Source organism: Oncorhynchus gorbuscha, linkage group LG15 (assembly GCF_021184085.1).
Source record: "Oncorhynchus gorbuscha isolate QuinsamMale2020 ecotype Even-year linkage group LG15, OgorEven_v1.0, whole genome shotgun sequence".
Taxonomy (NCBI): Eukaryota; Metazoa; Chordata; class Actinopteri; order Salmoniformes; family Salmonidae; genus Oncorhynchus; species Oncorhynchus gorbuscha.
The window spans coordinates 71,653,934-71,677,643 of NC_060187.1; the positions used below are offsets into that span (position 1 = coordinate 71,653,934).

Genomic DNA, 23,710 nt, shown 5'->3' on the forward strand with positions numbered 1-23,710 from the left:
AGAGAGAGAGAGAGAGAGAGAGACCAAATAATGCATGCAGAGCAAAGTTTAAGCTAATGATCAAAATCCAGAAAAGAGCCGTTAAATTCTACAACCACCTAAAAGTAAGCGATTTCCAAACCTTCCATAACAAAGCCATCTCCTACAGAGAGATGAACCTGGGGAAGAGTCCCCTAAGCAACCTGGTCCTGGGGCTCTGTTCACAAACACAAAGATACCCCACAGAGCCCCATAACAGCAACACAATTAGACCCAATCAAATCATGAGAAAACAAAAAGATAATTACTTGACACATGGAAAAGAATTAACAAAAAACAGAGCAAACTAGAATGCTATTTGGCCCTAAACAGAGAGTACAGAGTAGCAAAATACCTAACCATTGTGACTGACCTAAACCTAAGGAAAGCTTTATCTATGTACAGACTCAGTGAGCTTAGCCTTGCTATTATTGAGAAAGGCCGCCGTAGGCAGACCTGGCTCTCAAGAGAAGACAGGCTATGTGCACACTGCCCACAAAATGAGGTGGAAACTGAGCTGCACTTCCTAACCTACTGCCAAATGTATGACCATATTAGAGATACATATTTCCCTCAGATTACTCAGATCAACAAAGAATTAGAAAACAAACCCATTTTTGATAAACTCCCATATCCTTTGGGTGAAATACCACAGTGTGCCATCACAGCAGCAAGATTTGCAACCTGTTGCCACAAGGGCAACCAGTGAAGAACAAACACCATTGTAAATACAACCCATATTTATGTGTATTTATTTTCCCTTTTGTACTTTAACTATTTGCACATAATATGACGTTTGTAATGTCTTTATTCTTTTGGAACTTTTGTGAGTGTAATGTTTACTGTAGATTGTTATTATTATAACTTTTTTTTTTACTTTTGATTATTATTTAGCTCACTTGCTTTGGCAATGTAAACATAAGTTTTCCATGCCAATAAAGTCCTTAAATGGAATTGAATTGAGAGAGAGAGAGAAAGAGCTTAGTCAGAGCCAGGGGTGGGCTTAGTGATTTGGAGGCCCCTGTCAGAGGCCAGTCTGTATTACTTTTTAATGTGCCATGAACACAACCAGTCATGTTTTTATCTGATTGTCAAATAATCACTTCAAAAGTAGGTTACCTTCACACGTTCATCCAAAATAATTCCAGCATCCGAACAGTGCACTGTGCACCCGCCAACTTTCCTTCAATTCAATAGAGGCTGAAATGATCTCCCCGGCGAAAGCATCCGAGCTAGCGAAACAGCAGCCCTCTGTGTTACTATATGTAACCCATGTAACTGATGCTGTCTAGCTAAAAAAAAGAATGACATGCCAGACACCGTCAGATACATGGGCTACACATACTGTACATGTCCTCTGCTTAGATGACGATGGCACTTTTATCAGCAGCACCTGCCTTTTTACTGAAGAAACGTGTATTGTATCCTCTTAGAGTCCGAGGACAAAGGGCTGAGTCGAGAACCAGTCTTCCCTAAATAGCAAAATGGGGTAGAGACCAGATGTAACTCAGTGATGCCTCGCTACACGTCAAATCAACCAAATGCCTTGGGGGGAGCGACAATAGTGCTCACTAAATTACTGTTGTATGTGCAACCGTGCATGGTGAAGATGGCCAGGAAATCGCTGATTGAAATCTCCATCAATATACAGTATGTCGATGTATTTTGGATTGTGTATTGAGCACACTTCTGACAAAACGGTTTCCCCCTAGGTTTTCTTCCATTTTCTGCCATGTTGCAAACGAGCATACGGACCAACTCTCTGCAAAATGTGTCCTATCCAGTCAGAAAACCGTGCAGAACGTAACACCTGGCAGCAACGGGCCTGTGGGCAAGGGTTCTTGAAAAGTAACATCCAATCAAAATATTGCCGCTGGGAGCCAACATTCAAACAATTTTTGCAATACAAAATTCTCCACACAGCGATACGATTTTGGAGGTATGGCAACGTGAGACTACTACTAAGGGGGGTAAGAAATTATTAGAATATTATTTAAAAAATGTATGGCCAGCTCATGAGGTCCATTGATGATGTAAGGCCTGAGGCAATTGCCTCTTCTGCCTAATGGTAAGTCCACCAGTGGTCAGAGGAAGGTTAGAGTTCTGCTTCTCTATACAAAAGCATGGAAAGGAGAGGGACAAGGAGAAAGAGAGAGAGAGCGCAGCAGGGAGTAATTGCCCATCACTCTTATAATCTGTGTAGGGATAGGCAAGAATACAGGGACATGGGAGGAGGGGACATCCCCAGAGATTTAACAGAGGTAGAAAAACAGCTAATTGTGACTCTTCCCTTGTGTGCATCTGTTGTGCTGGGCATACACTACACAGCTTCTAAAATCTTTACAACTTGGACGTAGTCACATTTCATGATATCCTTGTCCCAAATCTTTCCTTTCTTCCATCCTCAACCCCAGGACGTGGCTGCTCACATTAAACAATGATTCCCTAGTTGATCCTGCCCTGCGTTTCTCGGTTGTCGTGGGGGGAAAATGCTGACACGCAAACAGTGAGCTGCTTTGTAAGTGTGCACATTATTATGGGCAGAATTTGTTTTTTAAATCCGGAGGCGAGGAATATGGACGTATTATGAAATAGTAACGATAATATGAAATTATATTTTTGGTTTCTGTCATGGTAGGACGCAGATGTAATATTGGCGGAGTTTGTTTTGCATGGCCCGGTGCCCCGGGTGGGTGTAGATTTCAATGGAATGAGCAAACTGCGCTCATCTGGGGCACGTAAAAGGAACTTGCACATTGAAGGCAGCCAGGTTCTCTCCACAGCTCCACCAATCTGTCCTCCATCACCTCGGTCCACACGCTGTGTGTAGTTGTTACTTTCCTCTTTGCCATCATTGTTTTGGTCTCACAGGTTGAGTGCTCATTGGCTATTGGCAGCATTCCTTGCCCAATCGCATTGTAGCACTGCTCATACTTCAAGATGCACAACCTAAATGTGTCCCAAAAACTTTCAGGACATCCGACAGGGATCTGGAGAACGGAACAGCCATCGTCAGTGCGTCCTTGACCCACCCAGGACTATGCAAGTCCTGCCGTATTGATCCTAGCCCAAGTTCATTGGGTTTCACCCCGATCATGAAAATGTGTCCAGGATGGCAAAAAACGTGGGGAATTCATGGCATAATTGTGTAGTGTATGACCGGCATTAGTTTCAGCCTCCATTTGCAGAGCTGTTCAGTTAGTTCATGCAATCCCTGTTTTGTCTGTACCATCACCGCCTTCATAAGCTAAACAGATAAGGTTATCATTAACCAAAGCAAGATCAGCAAACATTCACGCTGGCTGCTGTCTCCTCAGTCTCTCTACACCTTGTGTACTTGAATTTCCAACTGGAAAAGGGAAAGGCTTAGAGACCACAGGAGTTAAGCCTTATCTTTCACCAAGAACATCTCTTTAGATACCAATCTAAAGCACCGCATTGAGGGCTTGGGGGAAGAAAAAAAATCGATGTTACTTCAACTCAAAAGAGCAAGCAAGCAGAATTTCCCTGCCAATTTAACATTTACATCCCAGTGTCTACGGCCTTATCGGCTTCCTCATCAACACAGGCTCGCATGCAAACACACTCACGCACACGTACACACACACACACACGCATTGTTATACTTGGGAAAACATTCGCTAATACTTTCATCATTCTGATGTTAGTTTCTCTGTCCACAGAATGTGTCTGGTTGGCTTCCTAGTGACAAACGCTGGCCCAGAGGACTGGAACTACTGAGATGATAGGACAGCCCTGATGCAGTACACATGAGCAAATGAGCACATTACAAACCGTAATAGAAATAAACTACTGAACTGCACCACAGCATTGTCTGTCTATGAATTCAATCCATGATACCACACAATAAACACAATAAGCATTAACATCAAATATTGTTGTATTGCACTGAAAAAATGGGCCAATCATTTCACCAGCTGTTTCACTGGATTTGAACTCACCTCATCAAAGCCACTGTCCTCTTTCTTGAAAGCTGAAAATAGAGAAAAGAAGAAAATCAGGCTCACATTGACGTCTTCTGAACAGGGAACAAAAACAGTGCCTTCAACCAGTGTGCACTCACTTATAACCCACACACACACGCACACACGTACAGTACGCACCCACACAGCCCTGTAATTGTGTCCTGATTTCCTATTTGTGTGATAAAGATTCATTATGCTTCCTTCATTAAGGTAGACACTCAGGCAGACAGTCCGAGGTCAATCAACATGATCCGACACTGGCAGCATTCAGAAGAAGAGTTTGTTTGTGCTTTATCAGACAGACCTTTCAGACACTGCACCATCTTTAGTAAACTAGTGGTTGGGAACACACCTGGGATCACTTCAAATAGTATTTGAAATCTTTAAATATACTTTAGCTGTGCGTTATTGATCTTGCCTGGCGCAACAGAACCAATAGAATAGTCCCAAAAGAGGCCTCCCGGGTGGTGCAGTGGTCTGTGCCACCAGAGGCTCTGGGTTCACGCCCAGGCTCTGTCGCAGCCGGCCACGACCGGGAGGTCCATGGGGCGACGCACAATTGGCCTAGCGTCGTCCGGGTTAGGGAGGGTTTGGCCGGTAGGGATATCCTTGTCTCATCGTACAGTAGCGACTCCTGTGGCATGCTGGGCACAGTGCACGCGCTAACCAGGTCTCCAGGTGTACGGTGTTTCCTCCGACACATTGGTGCGGCTGGCTTCCGGGTTGGATGCGCGCTGTGTTTAGAAGCAGTGCGGCTTGGCTTGAATTGGGTTGTGTTTCGGGGGACGCATGGCTTTCGACCTTTGTCTCTCCTGAGCCCTTACGGGAGTTGAAGCGATGAGACAAGATAGTAACTACTAACAATTGGATACCACGAAATTGGGGAGAAAGGGGGATAAAATAAATAAAATTTAAAAGAATAGTCCCAAAAGTACACACCCCACCCAAATGGCAGGCTTAAGCAAACGCTGTAAGTAATTTTGAAAGATTTCAAATAATATTTGAACCCAGGTGTGGCAGGGAGAGAGCAACACAACACTAGAAGCCCATTGGTGTGACTGAGGAGCTCTCGTCTTCTCTCGCCACTATAACTATAATCACAGGAAGTCATAGTGATTGCATTGGACAGCAATATCCTTCGTATTTATGAAAAGGAAGGTAAACAACACTGTGTTGCCGGTGTGATTGTTTCCTCCTTGACAGCTAGATGTACTGTATGGTACATTCAGTGCCAACCAGATCTTATCTTCAGCATTGTTTTTAACTGTGAAAGACAAACCAATCCACATTGCCTGGGAGGAGTGCTGAAAAATGCTTTTTGGAAACATAGCCTAATAAATATCTCTTTAATTACAAATTTCTCGTAATGAACTCAATAATTATCTGATTGGAGGGTATCACAACTAATCTGACACAATGAGACAGGGGAAGTTACAGATGGGAGTAACAGTATTTTGTTTGGCCTTGATGTGAAATGACTTATTCATGTCAATGGGATTGTTTTGAGGAAGAGTCATCTAGACGCGGAGCCATAAAATTGCGTCTTTCTCATCAGAGAACAGTGACACAGTAGGATCATTACAACTGCAGTAAATGGGAGTCAATACACAAGACATTGTTATTTAGTTCGAATACTCATTCACATACAAGTCTGATATATTGAACATTTCCAACACAGAACTAAACATGGACTCGTATTCAAGAACATAAATATAAAATACTATACAGTTGAAGTCGGAGGTTTACATACATCTAAGCCAAATACAGTACATTTAAACTCAGTTTCACAATTCCTGACCTTTAATCCTAGTAAAAAGTCCCTGTCTTAGGTCAGTTTGGATCACCATTTTATCAATGTGAAATGTCAGAATAATAGTAGAGAGAATGATTTATTTCAGCTTATTTCTTTCATCACATCCTCAGTGGGTCTAGGAGAAAGAACGCGCCTCCTTCCTGAGCGGTATGACGGCTGTGTGGTCCCATGGTGTTTATACTTCCGTACTATTGTTTGTACAGATGAACGTGGTACCTTCAGGCATTTGGAAATTGCTCCCATGGATGAACCAGACTTGTGGAGGTCTTGGCTGATTTCTTTTGATTTTCCCATGATGTCAAGCAAAGAGGCACAGAGTTTGAAGGTAGGCCTTGAAATACATCCACAGGTACACCTCCAATTGACTCAAATTATGTCAATTAGCCTATCAGAAGCTTCTAAAGCCATGACATTATTTTCTGGAATTTTCCAAGCTGTTTAAAGGCATTCCCCAACTGGAGGCCCAAGGGGGATTTTATTTTTTATAATAAAATAATATGTTTATTATTATAATTATTGGACATAAAAGACAGCTCCAATTGATTATAATTTGAGAAATAGTTTCCAAAGTATTCCCACTCATAATATAGAGATTTACAGTGTATGCGATCGTGAGCAAATGTAAGCAAGGTTTGAAATGATTATGTTATAGTAAATTTTGTCACGTGTGCTTCCTCTCTGGCCTCCAGGTCCCCATGCTGCACACCTGTCACCATTGTTACACGCATCAGTGCATAATGAAATTGCCTCACCAAAGAGAAGCATCAGGGAGTGTTTAATTTAAAAAATAATTGTGTTGGATGTGATGTCTGGTCCGGGTGTCAGAACCAGAGCTACCTGGGAGGCCTCAGCTGGTTTGTCGGATTCCCATGCCTCGGCGGGTTTGACGGGTTTCCCTGCCTCAGCTGGCTCGACAGGTTTCCATACCTCAGCGGGATCGATAGGCTACCATGCCTCAGTTGGCTTGACAGGTTCCCATGCCTCAGCTGGCTCGACAGGCTCCCATGCCTCAGCTGGCTCGACAGGATCCCATGCCTCAGCTGGCTCGACAGGATCCCATGCCTCAGCTGGCTCGACAGGATCCCATGCCTCAGCTGGCTCGACAGGATCCCATGCCTCAGCTGGCTCAACAGACTCCCATGCCTCAGCTGGCTCGACAGGATCCCATGCCTCAGCTGGCTTGACAGGATCCCATGCCTCTACTGGCTCGACAGAATCCCATGCCTCAGCTGGCTCGACAGGCTACAATTCCTCAGCTGGCTCAACAGACTCCCATGCCTCAGCTGGCTCGACAGGATCCCATGCCTCAGCTGGCTCGACAGGCTTCCATGCCTCAGCTGGCTCGACAGGCTTCTATGCCTCAGCTGGCTCGACAGGCTTCCATTCCTGAGCTGGGTGAACAGGTCTCCGTGCCTCGAACGAGGCACCTGGGGAGGTCACAGCCGGCTCATCAGACTCTCATGCCTCAGCCAGTTTATCAGGTTTCTGCGCCTCAGCAGAGGCGACGGGTCCGCTCCTGATCCCCGGGATCGTTCCTGTGGTTGGTGTCCTGCTGCTGGAGCCGAACGCGCCGGGCAGGGGGTACTGTCACGTGTGCTCCCTCTCCGGCCTCTAAGGTACCAGGCTGCTCATTATGGCGCACACCTGTCACCATCGTTATGCACATCGGCGCATAATGACACTCACCTGGACTCCATCACCTCCTTGATTACCTGCCCTATATATGTCACTCCCTTTGGTTCCTTCCCTATATCTGTCTCTCCCATTGGTTCCTTCCCTATTTCTGTCTCTCCCATTGGTTCCTTCCCTATATATGTCACTCCCTTTGGTTCCTTCCCTATATCTGTCTCTCCCATTGGTTCCTTCCCTATATCTGTCTCTCCCATTGGTTCCTTCCCTATATCTGTCTCTCCCATTGGTATCATTGTATCATTGTTTCTGTTTCAGTTTCATGTCTGTGCGTTGTTTGTGTTTCTTGTTTTGTATTATGTTTTCATTTATTTATTAAACGATTCACTCCCTGAAATTGTTCCTGACTCTCAGTGCACGCGTTACAAATTTGCAGTCTACAAATTATTTGTAATTATGTTTCGGGCCCCTGTCCATCCCCTCAAGAAAGAAATCAGCCCATAGCTGAATCAAGTTGATGATCCCTGAAGTAGGCCAACAGTCTCATCCCAGCTAACCTCAGCTAAGGTCAGAAGGCTGCATTGTCATAGCGATGTACTGGAAATACACAGTAACAGTTAACCTGTTGAACCTATGGGGGCGCTGTGTCATTATTGGATAAAAAGACGTGCCCGTTTTAAGCTCAAAAGTTTGTCACGAAAAGATGCTCGACTATGCATGGAATTGACAGCCTTGGAAAGACACAACTCTGACGTCTCCAAAACTGCAAAGATATTATCTGTGCGTGCCCCAGAACTAATGCAACAGGCGAAACCAAGATGAAGTTTCATACAGGAAATGCCCCGGATTCTGAAGGCGCTGTGTTCCAATGTCTCCTTATATGGCTGTGAATGCGCCAGGAATGAGCCTGCGCTTTCTGTATATTCCCGAGGTGTCTGCAGCATTGTGACGTGTTTGTAGGCATATCATTGGAAGATTGACCATAAGAGACTACATTTACCTGGTGTCCCGCCCGGTGTCCTGTGTGCGTAATCTGTAAGTCCATGCGCGTTCCATTTCTTCAGAATTGAAAGTAAACTGCCACGATGGATTTTATCGTCGATAGATATGTGAAAAACACCTTGAGGATTGATTCTAAACATCGTTTGCCATGTTTCTGTCGATATTATGGAGTTAATTTGGAAAAAAGTTCGCGTTTTAATGACTTATTATTTTATTTTTTTCCTTACCCAAACGTGATGAACAAAACGGAGCGATTAGTCGACACAAATAATATTTTTTGTAAAAACGGAACATTTGCTATCTAACAGAGTCTCCTCATTGAAAACATCTGAAGTTCTTCAAAGGTAAATAATTTTATTTGAATGCTTTTATGGTTTTTGTGGAAAATGTTGCATGCTGAATGCTAATGCTAAATGGTACGTTAGCCATCAATACTGTTACACAAATGCTTGTTTTGCAATGGTTGAGAAGCATATTTTGAAAATCTGAGATGACAGTGTTGTTAACAAAAGGCTAAGCTTGAGAGCAGATTAATTTCATTTCATTTGCGATTTTCATGAATAGTTAACGTTGTGTTATGCTAATGAGTTTGCTGATAGATTTACACAATCCTGGATACAGGGTTTTTTTTCGTAGCTAAACGTGATGCAGAAAACGGAGCGATTTGTCCTAAACAAATAATCTTTCAGGAAAAACTGAACATTTGCTATCTGAGAGTCTCCTCATTGAAAAAATCTGAAGTTCTTCAAAGGTAAATGATTTTATTTGAATGCTTTTATGGTTTTTGTGGAAAATGTTGCATGCTGAATGCTAACGCTAAATGCTACGTTAGCCTATCAATACTGTTACACAAATGCTTGTTTTGCAATGGTTGAGAAGCATATTTTGAAAATCTGAGATGACAGTGTTGTTAACAAAAGGCTAAGCTTGAGAGCAAATAGATTAATTTCATTTAATTTGCGATTTTCATGAATAGTTAACGTTGCATTATGGTAATGAGCTTGAGGCTGTAGTCACGATACCGGATCCGTGATGGCTCGACGCAAGAAGTTAAAAGACAAAGATAGAGTTGTGAGTTTGTAGATCTTACAGTAAATGACCTTAGCACAGTTAGCAATTGACATGCAAGGTGGTAGCATAGCCTGGAATAGCAAGGTAGCATAAATAGCCTACAATCTGGGTCCCACATCAAATTCCCAACTCCATTTAGCATGATATGTTCCATTTCGTATGATATGTATTAACTTGAGGATGTCCATCACCCATGTCTTATGTTATGAATTACAATTTATATTATATATTACGAATTTAGAAAACATACAATGTTACAAATTAGCAAAACATATGATATGTTATGAATTCTGGCTAGGTAGCTAATGTTAGCTGGGTTAGGGATTAAGGTTAGGGTTAAGTTTAAGAGTTAGGTTACAGGATTAAGGTTAGGGTTAACTAAAAGGGTTAAGGTTAGTTTTAGAGTTAGGGGAAGGGTTAGCTAACATGTTAAGAAGCTGCCAAGTAGCTAATTAGCTCAAATTCTAAAGTTGTCCGTGATGAGAGGATCACCACTGTGCCTCTATTAGGAGTCTGGGACATTTTGTTAATTCATGTCCAGTAAAGCCAGAGCTCATCTGTACAGGTGAGCGCAACTACTCAAGTCTCTCCATCAAAATCCTGTACTACTTTGTCGGTCCATCTACGCTGGACCGGTTCGGGTGCTACATGTAGTGCCTTGATAGACTCTGGGGCTGAGGGTTGTTTCATGGACGAAGCATGGGTTCGGAAACATGACATTCCTTTCAGAGAGTTAGAGAAGCCTACGCCCATGAACTATTTCGCAACCTTTCCAACCGACCAACCAGCCTACCTTCGTTTTTTTTGCCTTAAGTAACAGTATGTCTTGTGTAACCATACCAAAGGTGACATAATGGTAACTGGGGGTCCCGGATTTACGTTTACTATGTTACGTCTAGTCTATGAGACCAGGCCGAACAATGATGTGACATTGAGTGTGAGCATATTACAGTTTTTCTCAATTGCTAAAACACAATTTCTGAAACCTTGCTCCATTTCCTGAAAACATTAAACACAAAACATCTTCAAGCACTATTAACATAACCTCTGACTCCTCTTGCAAAATGAAACATTCGCCTCAAAACAGTTTGACCTGTGTTCAAAATCAAACACTGCTCTCAAATCATAAACAAATTGATCAAAATGATATACACTCTCAAGCAGTCAGTAAACAATACACCGAAAAATAGAAAACACATGGTTCAAAACATATAATTCTCAGGGAGAAGTACATTTCTTATCAAAAAAATGCCCGTCAAGCTCGTTGGGCGTTGTTTTTCGCTCGTTTCGAGTTTGTGATTTCTTACCGTCCGGGTAGCAAGAACACCAAGCCTGATGCCTTATCCCGTCTGTTTAGTTCTTCTGTGGCTTCTATCATATTTTTCACGAAAACATGTTCTATCACAGTAGCTCAAAATTGATCAGAAATTACTACTCTGCTTTGCTCTTTGCAATTTTGTTTCTTGTTCTTTTTTGTTCTGTTTGCTCTCTGAACTGGCTTATATTGGTTGTGTCGCATCATTTGAAACAGGTTAAATCAATTTTGAGTGGTTGTGTTCAATCAATGACATATGTTCTCTATTTGTATTTGATTGTTGCCACTTATGTTTACCAGTATGAATGACATGTGCATTAGAGTGCAGAATGTGTTTTGAGAATGAGAATGTGTTTAGAATTTTGCTCAAAAGTCTAAGTGAGATCTGCAAATTGTGTTTTACCATGTGAAATGGTTTAAGGTATTGACAACAGACTGCATAATTAGCTAAATGAGTCCAGGCAACTGAGAACTTTGTTCAGCCAAAGGGTTTTAGTGTTTTAGCAATTGAGAAAAACTGTATTAGGACATGTATGGAAATAATAATATCTACTGGTATATAGTATAGTAAGCAGTATGATTTGGTTACAAGAAGCCCAACTTCTCTAACTAAGATGTAATGCTCTTTGTTAAACCATCCGTGAAACACAGACAGAGAGTGAGTGATCAATCAATGCCTATATAATGCGGCGCACCACGTTGATGGCTGATGCAGATATCAGCAGCAACGGTGACCAATATGGACAAGGACAATCCATGCAGCAGAAAAGTCAATGCCGACCTTTTTTTCATACAGCCTCATATTCGACCCATATTGGTAAATGTTCCCTCTTATTGTTGTATCTGATCAGTTCATTTGTGGGGAGAGAATATATAACACTCGTCTACATAGGGAGTGATATTTGGTGAACCTTTAATGCACCAAACCGTATAGACCAACACGGGATGAGAGAGAGAGAGAGAGAGAGAGAGAGAGAGAGAGAGAGAGAGAGAGAGAGAGAGAGAGAGAGAGAGAGAGAGAGAGAGAGGAGAGAGAGAGAGAGAGAGAGAGAGAGAGAGAGAGAGAGAGAGAGAGGGGCAGTGTGTGTACCTGCTTAGATGCCTGAGTTTACTCACGCAGGCCATTTGGATAGCAAGCTCCTTCCAGTTGTACAATAAGCACATCGGCAAATCCCAGATGTTTTATTCGGCAGTAATGATAACACTCAACATGAACTACCCATTTACAATATTCACATAGCTAATATTATAGCCATGTATTTAGAATGCACTTTTTCTAATGTCATTCACGGTTACAGTGTAACAATGTGTTGAATTGCAGCAACACAATGACAGTTATTGCCATAATGCATAATCGTAATGTCGTAAAAGTGATTGCCACCAGTGTGAATGCCACCGCATGTAAAGCTTTTTCGTAATAGTGAAATTCCGCTATCGTCCCGACTAGTTGGAGTGGACATTATTAGAATAGTTCCCTAGGCTACAGCACCGTTTTCCATAACCGTTAACTGCGATAGGCTATGCATTGTTGCACTAAAACCGCTACAGTATGGGTAGGATACTTACCTATGCGACTGAAGCTCTCTGACAAAGTTCTTCGCAACTTTTTCATTTTGCCGATTTTTTCAGCAGGTTTCGAAACTGGCATCAGGTCACACATCTTGACGGTTGGACTGCAGCAGACAGTGGTCTTCACAAAACAGGAGAGGAGCGCAGGGTTCAAACCAAGGGGTTCTCCGTTCTACTACGATGTCAAGAAACAGGAAACGTTTATGCTAACGCTTTTGTTTTCAAAAACACATTGGTGTATTCTTCTCAGGTCTTCTTTGTGTCCAACGACATTTCTAAAGTCGGAATTTTCCACAAGATGCCAAGTATGAAGCTGTACAATAAAACATGGGCTGGCTGATATTCTCTGTTTTCTCCCTGAAACTGAACGGGTTTTTGAGTTCTTTCTTTCTCTCTCCCAGTCTCTTTTTCACTCAGTCTCTCTCTCCCTCTGCTCTGCTCCCCTGCAATCTGGATGTCATTTTGGGGATTCTCTCTCTCCCGTCTGCGAGAGGGAAGAAAAAAACATACTCCAGCAGAGCTACAAACCCCGCCCAGGATGCGCAACGATTGGCCAAATAAGAACAGGGGATTCTGTGATTTGCCATTGATCTATCAATCATGCTTTAGTGCCGCTCGAATACAAATAAATATATAACCATTTAAGTGCGCAGGGTTCATAGCCAGGGAGTCCGCTGTTCAGATAAAAGTAAGTCACAACAAGTGAAAGTGTGATGGTCTACTATACTGTTGCATTTAGCGTACCACAATTAGTTTGGCTATTGTTGACATATTAAAATATATCTTAGCCAATGATGCAAATAACCTAATAATAACAATAATATCAAATACGATCATGAATGTCTTCCAAATATCCTCTGTTTTAAAATATGATTGGATTATTTGATAATTCCAATGTAGTGTTGGGTGTTGTGAAGGGTTGTTTGGGAAGTAAGTCCTAGTAGGAAGCCGTTTATTGGAACTTTATGCAACAACAAAAAACGTTTTTATCACAGTCTCTAGTGCTTTCTGAGAGGTGTCTAACTTGATATTAGGCCTACACCTGTTAATATAATTTAGATTAATTTTCATTACCAAATTACATTATGAGTCAGAGGACATTACCCGTCAGCCACATACAGTACGCATCGCATTAAGCGCATTTGGCATCTCCAAATGGTTGGCTACACATGGAGTCATACATTTATTGGATTAAGCAAACGCACAGATGCCAGTTTACATTTGATATATACATATTTTTTATAATATGTTTATTATTTTACAATAAAAAATCAAATAAAAAGACAGCAATACTAACAATGACATTAATTGTACTGTTGAATGGGATGGCCAATTTAGAGGACAAAACAAAACTTAACTCACACATTCACAAAATAAAACAAACTCCTATTAGGTGGTACATGTATAAGAAGACAGCATATAGTCTTTACAAGCAGTGTAATTAAGCCAAAAATAGATATTGAGTGGAGTACAGCACAGAGTAGCAGCAGATCGTCAACCCAGTTATGAAGCGGGACTAGACCATTTATCCAGTATCGGCTGCCATATTTTGTAAAACATTGGACTTCTATTGGAGGTTTGTATCAAATCTTTTCCATATGTATTACATTCCCTAAATCCCGTAACCACATTTCAAAGGTAGGTACAGTCTCCAGTTTCCAAAATTGCAATATGAGCCTTTTGGCTAATAGAGTACAAAGAGAGACAGCGTTCCCTTCGTGGTTGTTTCCATCAACTGTACCAAACAGAGTGGTCAATGGGTCTGGGGCTAGAACTCTATCAAAGGCTCTAGATAAGTAATCAAAAATGAGAGCCCAGTAAACATGTAACTTAGGACATGTCCAGAATAAGTGGGTCAACGTCCCCTCATCCTGCTTGCACCTCTCACACAGTGGTGAGGTGTCCGGGAATATTTTATGCAGTTTTACTTTTGAGTAATGTAACCTGTGTATCACCTTAAACTGTACAAGGTTGTGTCTGGCATTCACTGAACTGTGGTTTATATTCCTGAGAGCTTCTACCCAGTCCTCATCTGAGATTTCTGACCCAAGTTCTTGTTCCCAAGCCCTTTTAATGGTGTCTGTGGATACCTCTATGTGGGCCTGTAGCACATCATACAGTCTAGAGACCGACCCTTTTGAATGGGGTTTGACAAGGATCAAGCTATCTAATATAGGACTATTTGGCTTCATGCCATACTGTGGGATATGTGTCCTTACGAAATTCCTGATTTGGAGGTATCTGAAAAAATGTGTTGTTGGCATGTTGAACTTTTCCTGTAATTGTTGAAATGAAGCTAACTGACCATCTATGTATAGATTACCAATTGTTGTGAGCCCCTTCTCCCTCCACTGTGAAAACACCACATCATCCAATGCGGGGTGGAAAGCATGATTCAGGCAAATAGGGGTGTCAATGTATACAGTGGGTATGTTAAGAAAATACCTCATCTGTTTCCAGATCCTAAGCGTATGACAAATGACTGGGTTAGAAACATAAGTGGATTTTTTCACATATGATGGGCTATTAACAAGTGCAGGGAGTGAGGAACGTTGACAGGAGGCCTGCTCAATCAAAAGCCATGAAGGCATATCCTTCTGTCTCATCGCAGGTAAACTTTCCCTCCAGAAAGACACAATGTTCAGATTAGCAGCCCAATAATACAGTTTACAGTGAGGAAGGCCAAAGCCCCCCTCTATCTTGTACTTGCATAAATGCTTCTTTGAATTTCTGGCTGCCTTGTTGTCCCATAAAAATGGAGTTACTATTGAATCCAGTTTCTTAAAATAGCTTTGTGGTATGAAATTGGGTAGACACATTTGATATATTTCTGCATCAACTCCAAAGACAACTGCTTTCCCCACCTAGTCTCCCTTGGTGGTGCAAATCTCCACCGAGGACCTTGAGCGCGCAACAGCAACACACGAGCAGCTGCCTCAGCAGAGCCTTGGCACAGAAGTGTCGGGAACAGTCTATTCAACACTGGAGAGTAAAACTTGAAACAAACAAATTCTTATTTTCAATGACGGCCTAGGAACAGTGGGTTAACTGCCTGTTCAGGGGCAGAACAACAGATTTGTACCTTGTCAGCTCGGGGATATGAACTTGCAACCTTTCGGTACTGTTCAAAAGTTTGGGGTCACTTAGAAATGTTTTTTTTTGTCTATTAAAATAACATCAAATTGATCAGAAATACAGTGTAGGCATTGTTAATGTTGTAAATTACTATTGTAGCCGGAAATGTAATATCTACATAGGCGTACAGAGGCCCATTATCAGCAAACTTCACTCCTGTGTTCCAATGGCACATTGTGTTAGACAATCCAAGTTTATAATTTTAAAAGGCTAACTGATCATTAGAAAACCATTTTGCAATTATGTTAGTGTAACCAATGTGAAATGTCTCGCTAGTTAGCGGGGTGCGCGCTAATAGCGTTTAAATTGTTGACAAAACTTGCCCTGAGACCTTGAAGTAGTTGTTCCCTTTGCTCTGCAAGGGTCGTGGCTTTTGTGCATTGATGGGTAACGATGCTTTGAGGGTGGCTGTTGTTGATGTGTGCAGAGAGTCCCTGGTTCTAACCCAGGTAGGGGCGAGGAGAGGGACAGAAGCCAAACTGTTACATTAGCACAGCTGAAAACTGTTGTTCTGATTAAAGAAGCAATACAACTGGCCTCCTTCAGACTAGTTGAGTATCTTGAGCATCAGCATTTGTGGGTTCGATTACAGGCTCAAATTGGCCAGAAACAAATAACTTTCTTCTGAAACTTGTCAGTCTATTCTTGTTCTGAAAAATGAAGGCCATTCCATGCGAGAAATTGGCAAGAAATTGAAGATCTCATACTAGACACTCTAATGTACTTGACCTCTTGCTCAGTTGTGCACCGGGGACTCCCACTCCCACTGTGTACTACTCCCTCCACAGAACAGTGCAAACTAGCTCCAACCAGAATAGAAAGAGGAGTGAGAGGCCCCGGTGCACAACTGAGCAAGAGGACAAGTACATTAGAGTGTCTAGTTTGAGAAACAGATGCCTCACAAGTCCTTAACTGGAAGCTTAATTAAATACTACCTACAAAACACCAGTCTCAACATCAATAGTGAAGAGGAAATTCCGGGATGCTGGCCTTCTAGGCAGTTGCAAAGAAAAGGCCATATCTCAGACTGGCCAATAAAAAGAAAAGTTTAAGATGGGAAAAAGAACACAGACACTGGACAGAGTCACCTCTTCACTGCTGATAATGGGCCTCTGTACGCCTATGTAGATATTCCATTAAAAATCTGCGGTTTCCAGCTACAATACTCATTTACAATGTCTACTCTGTATTTCTGATCAATTTGATGCTATTTAATGAACAAAAAAATGTGATTTTATTTTAAAAAACAAGGACATTCTAAGTGACCCCAAACTTTTGAACAGTAGTGTATATACAGTACCAGTCAAAAGCTTGGACACACCTACTGATTGAAGCGCTTTTTTTATTTTTTCTTATTATCTACATTGTAGAATAATAGTGAAGACATCAAAACAATGAAATAACACATATGGAATCATTTAGTAACCAAACAAGTGTTAAACAAATCAAAATATATTTTAGATTACAGATTCTTCAAAGTAACCACCCTTTGCTTTGATGACAGCTTTGCACACTCTTGGAATTCTCTCAACCAGCTTCATGAGATAGTCACATGGAATGCATTTCAACTAACAGGTGTGCATTCTTAAAAGTTCATTTGTGGAATTTATTTCCTTCTTAATGCGTTTGAGCCAATCAGTTGTGTTGTGACAAAGTAGGGGTGGTATACCAAAGATAGCCCTATTTGGTAAAAGACCAACTCCATATTATGGCAAGAACAGCTCAAATAAGCAAAGAGAAACAACAGTCCATTACTTTAAGACATGAAGGTCAGTCAAAGCGGAACATTTCAAGTACTTTAAACGTTTCTTCAAGTGCAGTTGCAAAAACCATCAAGCGCTATGATGAAACTGGCTCTCATGAGGAAAGGGAGGAAAGGAAGACCCAGAGTTACCTCTGCTGCAGAGGATAAGTTTATTAGAGTTAACTGCACCTCAGATTGCAGCCCAAATACATGCTTCACAGAGTTCAAGTAACAGACACATCTCAACATCAACTGTCATGGTCGAATTGTTGCAAAGAAACCACTACTAAAGGACACCAATAATAAGAAGAGACTTGCTTGGGCCAAGAAACACGAGCAATGGATATTAAACCGGTGGAAATCTGTCCTTTGGTCTGATGAGTCCAAATTGGAGATTTTTGATTCCAACCACCATGTCTTTGTGAAACGCAGAGTAGATGGACGGATGATCTCCACATGTGTGGTTTCCACCATGAAGCATGGAGGAGGAGGTGGGATGGTGTGGGGGTGCCTTGCTAGTGACACTGTCAGTGATTTATTTAGAATTCAAGGAACACTTAACCAGCATGGCTACCACAGCATTCTGCAGAAATACGCCATCCCATCTGGTTTGCTCTTTGTGGGACTATCATTTGTTTTTCAACAGGACAATGACCCAAAACACACCTCCAGGCTGGTACGGTAAATATATATATTTTTGCATGTTATTTTGGCATTAATACATGTCACATATGAGTTTGAAACAATTACAAATATATATATTGAATTAATAAAGCCGCACACAAACATCGTTTCTTTTTTGCTTTCTTGAGTAAGGCAGCTCCAAAATGCAGGTAATTCAGCCTGGCTCACTGCTTTCTGTGGTGGAGGGGCAACTAGTGGAAAGTACAGAGCTTAGATGTTGATCATCTCTAGTTTCTAGTGTTTTGTCACTCATGGGGACACTACGTCACTGCAGAATCTAGAGGGAGATTAGGCAGTTCAAGGGGGAGCTAGGCAGTCCAAGGGGGAGCTAGGCAGTTCAAGCCCCCTTGGGTGCAGCCATATATTTACATTAGAAGTGCCCATCCAAGAAGGCTCAAGGTCATCGGCCACAGATAAAATAATGTCAAATCACGATATATCTACCGCAGCATTGATTGCGCAGGTCATGTCAACGTCATACTTTCAAAATCTTAGCTAGCAAGCTAGATAAGCAGGGAGTACTTCTGTCCAAGGCAGAGGGACTGTCTCGTTTTGTGTACCCCTCATTATCGTTATGTGTAAATCCAGCTACTTGTAAAGAGATCAATAAGATCTTTCTTGACTTCATCTGGAAAAATAAGTCTCACAAACTAAAACAAATCTGTCCTTTCTAACAAAAGAGCTGAAGGCGGTCTAGAAGTGATGGATTTTTGTTGACATAAATAACACTTTCAAGATAAACTGGTTGAAAAAATGTTTGATCAATACTGATTCAATATGGTATTTCATTCCAAATAATGTGTTTAATAAATTAGGAGGTCTTCAATTTTTACTGAAATGTAATTATATTCCCAAAATATTACCTGCTAAATTGGCTAGGTTTCACCAACAAGCTTTAATGGCCTAGAAAATATGTTTCCTGCACAATTCTTCCCCACATAAAGCTCTTTTGTGGAATAATTCAGACATAACTGTAAGGAATAAGTCAATGTTCTACCCCAGCTGGCATGAGAGGAATATTGACTTTGTTCTTGATATTTTTGACAACAAGGGTAATATTCTCACATATGAACAATTTATAACATTGAACGAGTTTCCAATCCCTTTCAGAGAGTTTATTTCTGTGATCAAAGCCGTACCCAGTGGTCTAACTACACTTATGAAAAGTCATCTTCATTTTGGGAATGATCACAAAGTTTATCCAGAACTCAGATTGGAAGGTGTGGGCTTACTTGAGAAAACTTGTTGTAATAAATTTATAAGACAAATTCTTCATTCACAAAACCAACTTACACCGAGAGGAACGTTTTTCTGGAACATACTTATTCCTGACATTGTCTGGAAAAATGCATGGTTAAGACTTTACAAATACTGTATTCCAAACAAAGTTAAGGAAGTGCACTTCAACATTTTACATAAGATATATCCATGTAATTCTATGATATCCATATTTGTGGCTATTGATGATATCTGCGTTTTATGTGAAAAAGAAGGTGAGAATCTGTCTCACTTGTTCTTTGAATGTAGATTTGTCCAAATTTTTGGAAAACCTTGCAAAATTGTTATTTACCATTATGAACACTGCCTATGTTTTTGTCATGAAAGATATAATATGTTACTATTGCAATGATAACAAGACCACTGAAATGATTGTTCATTTTTTAAATTCTTGTTGCCAAGTGCTTCATACACAAACAAAAATTCCAAAATTCTATACCAAAATTACTTATTTTTTCTGATTGAATTTAATTATCTTATTAAAACATTAACCCTAGTGAATAACAACAAGAATAACATCTTCCTGAATCATTTTAATAAGATTTTTTCAGTGAATACAATTGCACTAAAAAAAAATATTTTTTGTATTATTTTATTGATATTGAAACATTCATATTGATATTCAAACATACAATGATATTATTGTTTGTATGTTTGAATATTTTCTTGTTAATACCCATGTTTTGTTTTGTTAGACATGTTTATTATTTGACCATGCTGGTCATTTATGAACATTTTTGAATATTTCTTGTTATGTTCTGTTATAATCTCTACTGTTATAATCCGTTAGGTTTCTTCCTAGGTTTTGGCCTTTCTAGGGAGTTTTTCCTAGCCACCGTGTTTTACACCTGCATTGTTTGCTGTTTGGGGTTTTAGGCTGGGTTTCTGTACAGCACTTTGAGATTTGATGTAGCAATAAATAAATTTGATTTGATTTGATGTTTGATGTAGCAATGTAAGTTGATTTTTGTAAAATAAAATAAAATAAAAAGCTAAACTCAAACAAATAAAGTCACTCCTTCGATATAAAGTTGTTTTAGACTAAATAAAAAAGCTAGATAAGCAGTCATCATCTTGAATCACAGCGACAATTTACTGGCAAATCCTTTTCAATTCTTGTCATATGAAGAGAAATTATAGATAAAATGCAATGGTGCTCATCGGCCACAAACATTAGATAACAAGTTGGAAATCCCTAATTGGTTTGCGAGGGGTTAGGAAGGAATCAGTAGCTAAATGCAAGCATCGCAAGGCGGTGGCCCGTTCCTGTAGGTTCATGCTCTACAACATCCGCAGAGTACGACCCTGCCTCACACAGGAAGCGGCGCAGGTCCTAATCCAGGCACTTGTCATCTCCCATCTGGATTACTGCAACTCGCTGTTGGCTGGGCTCCCTGCCTGTGCCATTAAACCCCTACAACTCATCCAGAACGCCGCAGCCCGTCTGGTGTTCAACCTTCCCAAGTTCTCTCACGTCACCCCGCTCCTCCGCTCTCTCCACTGGCTTCCAGTTGAAGCTCGCATCCGCTACAAGACCATGGTGCTTGCCTACGGAGCTGTGAGGGGAACGGCACCTCAGTACCTCCAGGCTCTGATCAGGCCCTACACCCAAACAAGCGCACTGCGTTCATCCACCTCTGGCCTGCTCGCCTCCCTACCACTGAGGAAGTACAGTTCCCGCTCAGCCCAGTCAAAACTGTTCGCTGCTCTGGCCCCCCAATGGTGGAACAAACTCCCTCACGACGCCAGGACAGCGGAGTCAATCACCACCTTCCGGAGACACCTGAACCCCCACCTCTTTAAGGAATACCTAGGACAGGATAAGTACATGTAATGTAATGTAATGTTAAATGCAAAGCAATCACTATTTTGATTCCCCTGCCTGCTATTCGGTGGAGAGGGTGTGTGGTCCAACTCTGGGTTTTAGTGTCTCTTTTCCAAGCTTAAAAGGATAAACATTCTCACGCAACACCATGGGCCAGAAAAGGTTGAATAGATTGGCCATGCTGTCAATCTAGTATGACTTCTGCAGCTTTCAAAACAACTGGAAACTTGGAACTGGTAAATCTCAGACATCAGTGAGTTCAAGACAAATGGGAATTTGGAAAAAAATGAGCTCCGACTGGGAAAATAGGTTTTGAATGGTAATCCAACTCGGCATTTCAAGTCAGGAACTCGGCCTCATTCTAGAGCTCTGACCTAAAGATTAAGGAGGCCATGATTCAAACGTGTTCCCAGTTGTCTTGAAAGCACCATAAATCCAGAGAATGTCAGACTTCGCAGATAAAGTTTAATGAAATAATTTACCCACAAGAAGGATCGCTGCGCCACCTTCCTGTTCAAGTGAGCACAGCACAACAATGTTAAGTCCTAAAATGTATTGAATGGTGCTGTATAAATGATGTAATATGCCAGAGAGATATGTATACTGTAGCTAAGAAAGCAATATTAAGTGTATGTTTTGTATTAAGCTGTTAGAAGCCCATGCGCCTCACCTTAATAATGTGGTCCTTTTCCCCCTCATAACTTAGCCTACTGTTCTGACTTGGTGGTGCACATGTAGCCTGTAGACTGTTTAAGATCAATTGTATTTTACATTTTTTATTGAACCTTTATTTATCTAGGCAAGTCAGTTAAGAACAAATTCTGCTGCGGGGACGGGGGCTTTGGATTAAGAAGTAAAAAATAAATACAATATAAATATAGGACAAAACACATCACAACAAGAGAGACAACGCACTACATAAAGAGAGACCTAAGACAACAACATAGCAAGGCAGCAACACATGACAACACAGCATGGTAGAAACACAACATAACAACATGATTGCAACACAACATGGTAGCAGCATAAAACATGGTACAAACATTATTGGGCACAGACAACAGCACAAAGGGCAAGAAGGTAGAGACAACAATACATCACACAAAGCATAGTAAACATGCTAGGAATTTGGAGGGGTTTGTCAAGGCCATGTTGTTTTAATTTACACATGCATTCCTCCAGGGAAGGCAGGGTGTCCACTGTCCGGTCCAAATCTGAGCACCTACATGCTTTTGTCATTTCTATGACTCAATGGGTTTCATTGTTCAACGAGAAATTCTTCAATACAATTAAACGTGTTGTAAAGTATAGCCTGCTCCCAGATCTGTTGGTGTTCTTGCCAACTCCATTGCTGTCATTGCCATGTTTGGAATGTCACTGAGTGACATGGAGTTTGCATTACTGCACAAACAGACTGGCATGATGGCATTGTAAAGTATGCTATGTATTCCAAGTCAATTACGACAGGCTGTCCTGTCTGGGTGGGCCCTGTACATGTGAAAGGGAAATCCTTTGAGGTATTCTTGTTCAACGTGTAACCCATATGAGACTGCCAATGAGTCTATTACACCACTCCACTATGAACAGGTGCACAGCATGTCTGCCCAAGAACCTCTTTATAAAACGGTTCAATAAAACCAATAAAAGTGATGAGCCTCAGATGAATATGACATGTCCTTTAATCTGCCTTGGACCACTTCCTGAGTGGTAAGTATCCACCTTAGTGTTTCGTCATCACCTGACTTGACTTCTCCTGCTCAGTATTTTCACCTTTTAAAAACGTCTGATCTGGTCAAGGGTGGTGTCTGTCTCTTGTGTTGTCAGTTTGGATGTTGTCTGCATTGCAAATGACAGAACTGGAGATAAGCTTTTCAGGAGATTTGCATGTCAAATAGGCCGTGCCTGTCCTTGTAGATTCAGACTGTGCACACGTGCAGAAGTCGCAACAACAAAGCATCGACTAGCATTAGATTCCATTTAGATAGCAGTTTTGCAACTAGCCTAAACAAGTGTACACTCTCATATTTGAGGTTATGGCGGCGGATGAATAGCACGAAACAATGGGCCTGAGAATCTCATCACGGTATCTCTGCATTCCAATTGCAATAAAATGCAAATTTGGTAATTGTGTGTAGCTTATACCTGCCCAAATTTGTACAGAGAGAAATATGCTTTCTGTGCATATGGAACATTTCTGGGATCTTTTATTTCAGCCCGTGAAACATGGGACCAACACTTCACGTTACATTTTTATTTTTGTTCAGTGTAGCATTAGCGCAATGACTGGAATTCTATGGGTATCTGCTAGTGAAACTACCTCCAACATCCTTCATACTGGACAGACATAAAAATGGTATCTACGAGCTCATCTGACTCAGCGGAAGTAGATATAGGGCATCATTGCCTAAATTCCAAAGTATCCCTTTAATGACCAAACTTTCCTTAGTAGCGCTGCCATTAAGATTTTGAATGTCCATACAGAGCAGTACATTTGTCATTATAAGGACTGGCAACCCCATCCAGACATCTGGTAGATTGAGGTGTGGTTATGAATAAGAAGGGGTGGAGAGGCTGAGGTTCACTACATGACCAAAAGTATGTGGACACCTGCGTGTCAAACATCTAATTCCAAAATCATGGG

General features: G+C 41.2%; 1 protein-coding gene across 4 annotated transcripts in view; it reads right to left on the minus strand.

The window, feature by feature from the left end:
• Nucleotides 1-12,872, minus strand: part of LOC123997943 (cyclin-dependent kinase 14) — a 241,577-nt gene extending 228,705 nt beyond the window's left edge. For all 4 annotated transcript variants that reach the window (XM_046302683.1, XM_046302682.1, XM_046302681.1 and 1 more), the window contains exons 1-2: nucleotides 12,401-12,872; nucleotides 3,981-4,012 (exon numbers count right to left, since the gene is read on the minus strand). In XM_046302683.1, coding sequence (XP_046158639.1) covers nucleotides 3,981-4,012; nucleotides 12,401-12,494 — 126 coding nt within the window. In that variant the 5' untranslated portion in view covers nucleotides 12,495-12,872. The remainder of the gene's footprint in view (nucleotides 1-3,980; nucleotides 4,013-12,400) is intronic.
• Between the last annotated feature and the right edge of the window lie 10,838 nt (nucleotides 12,873-23,710).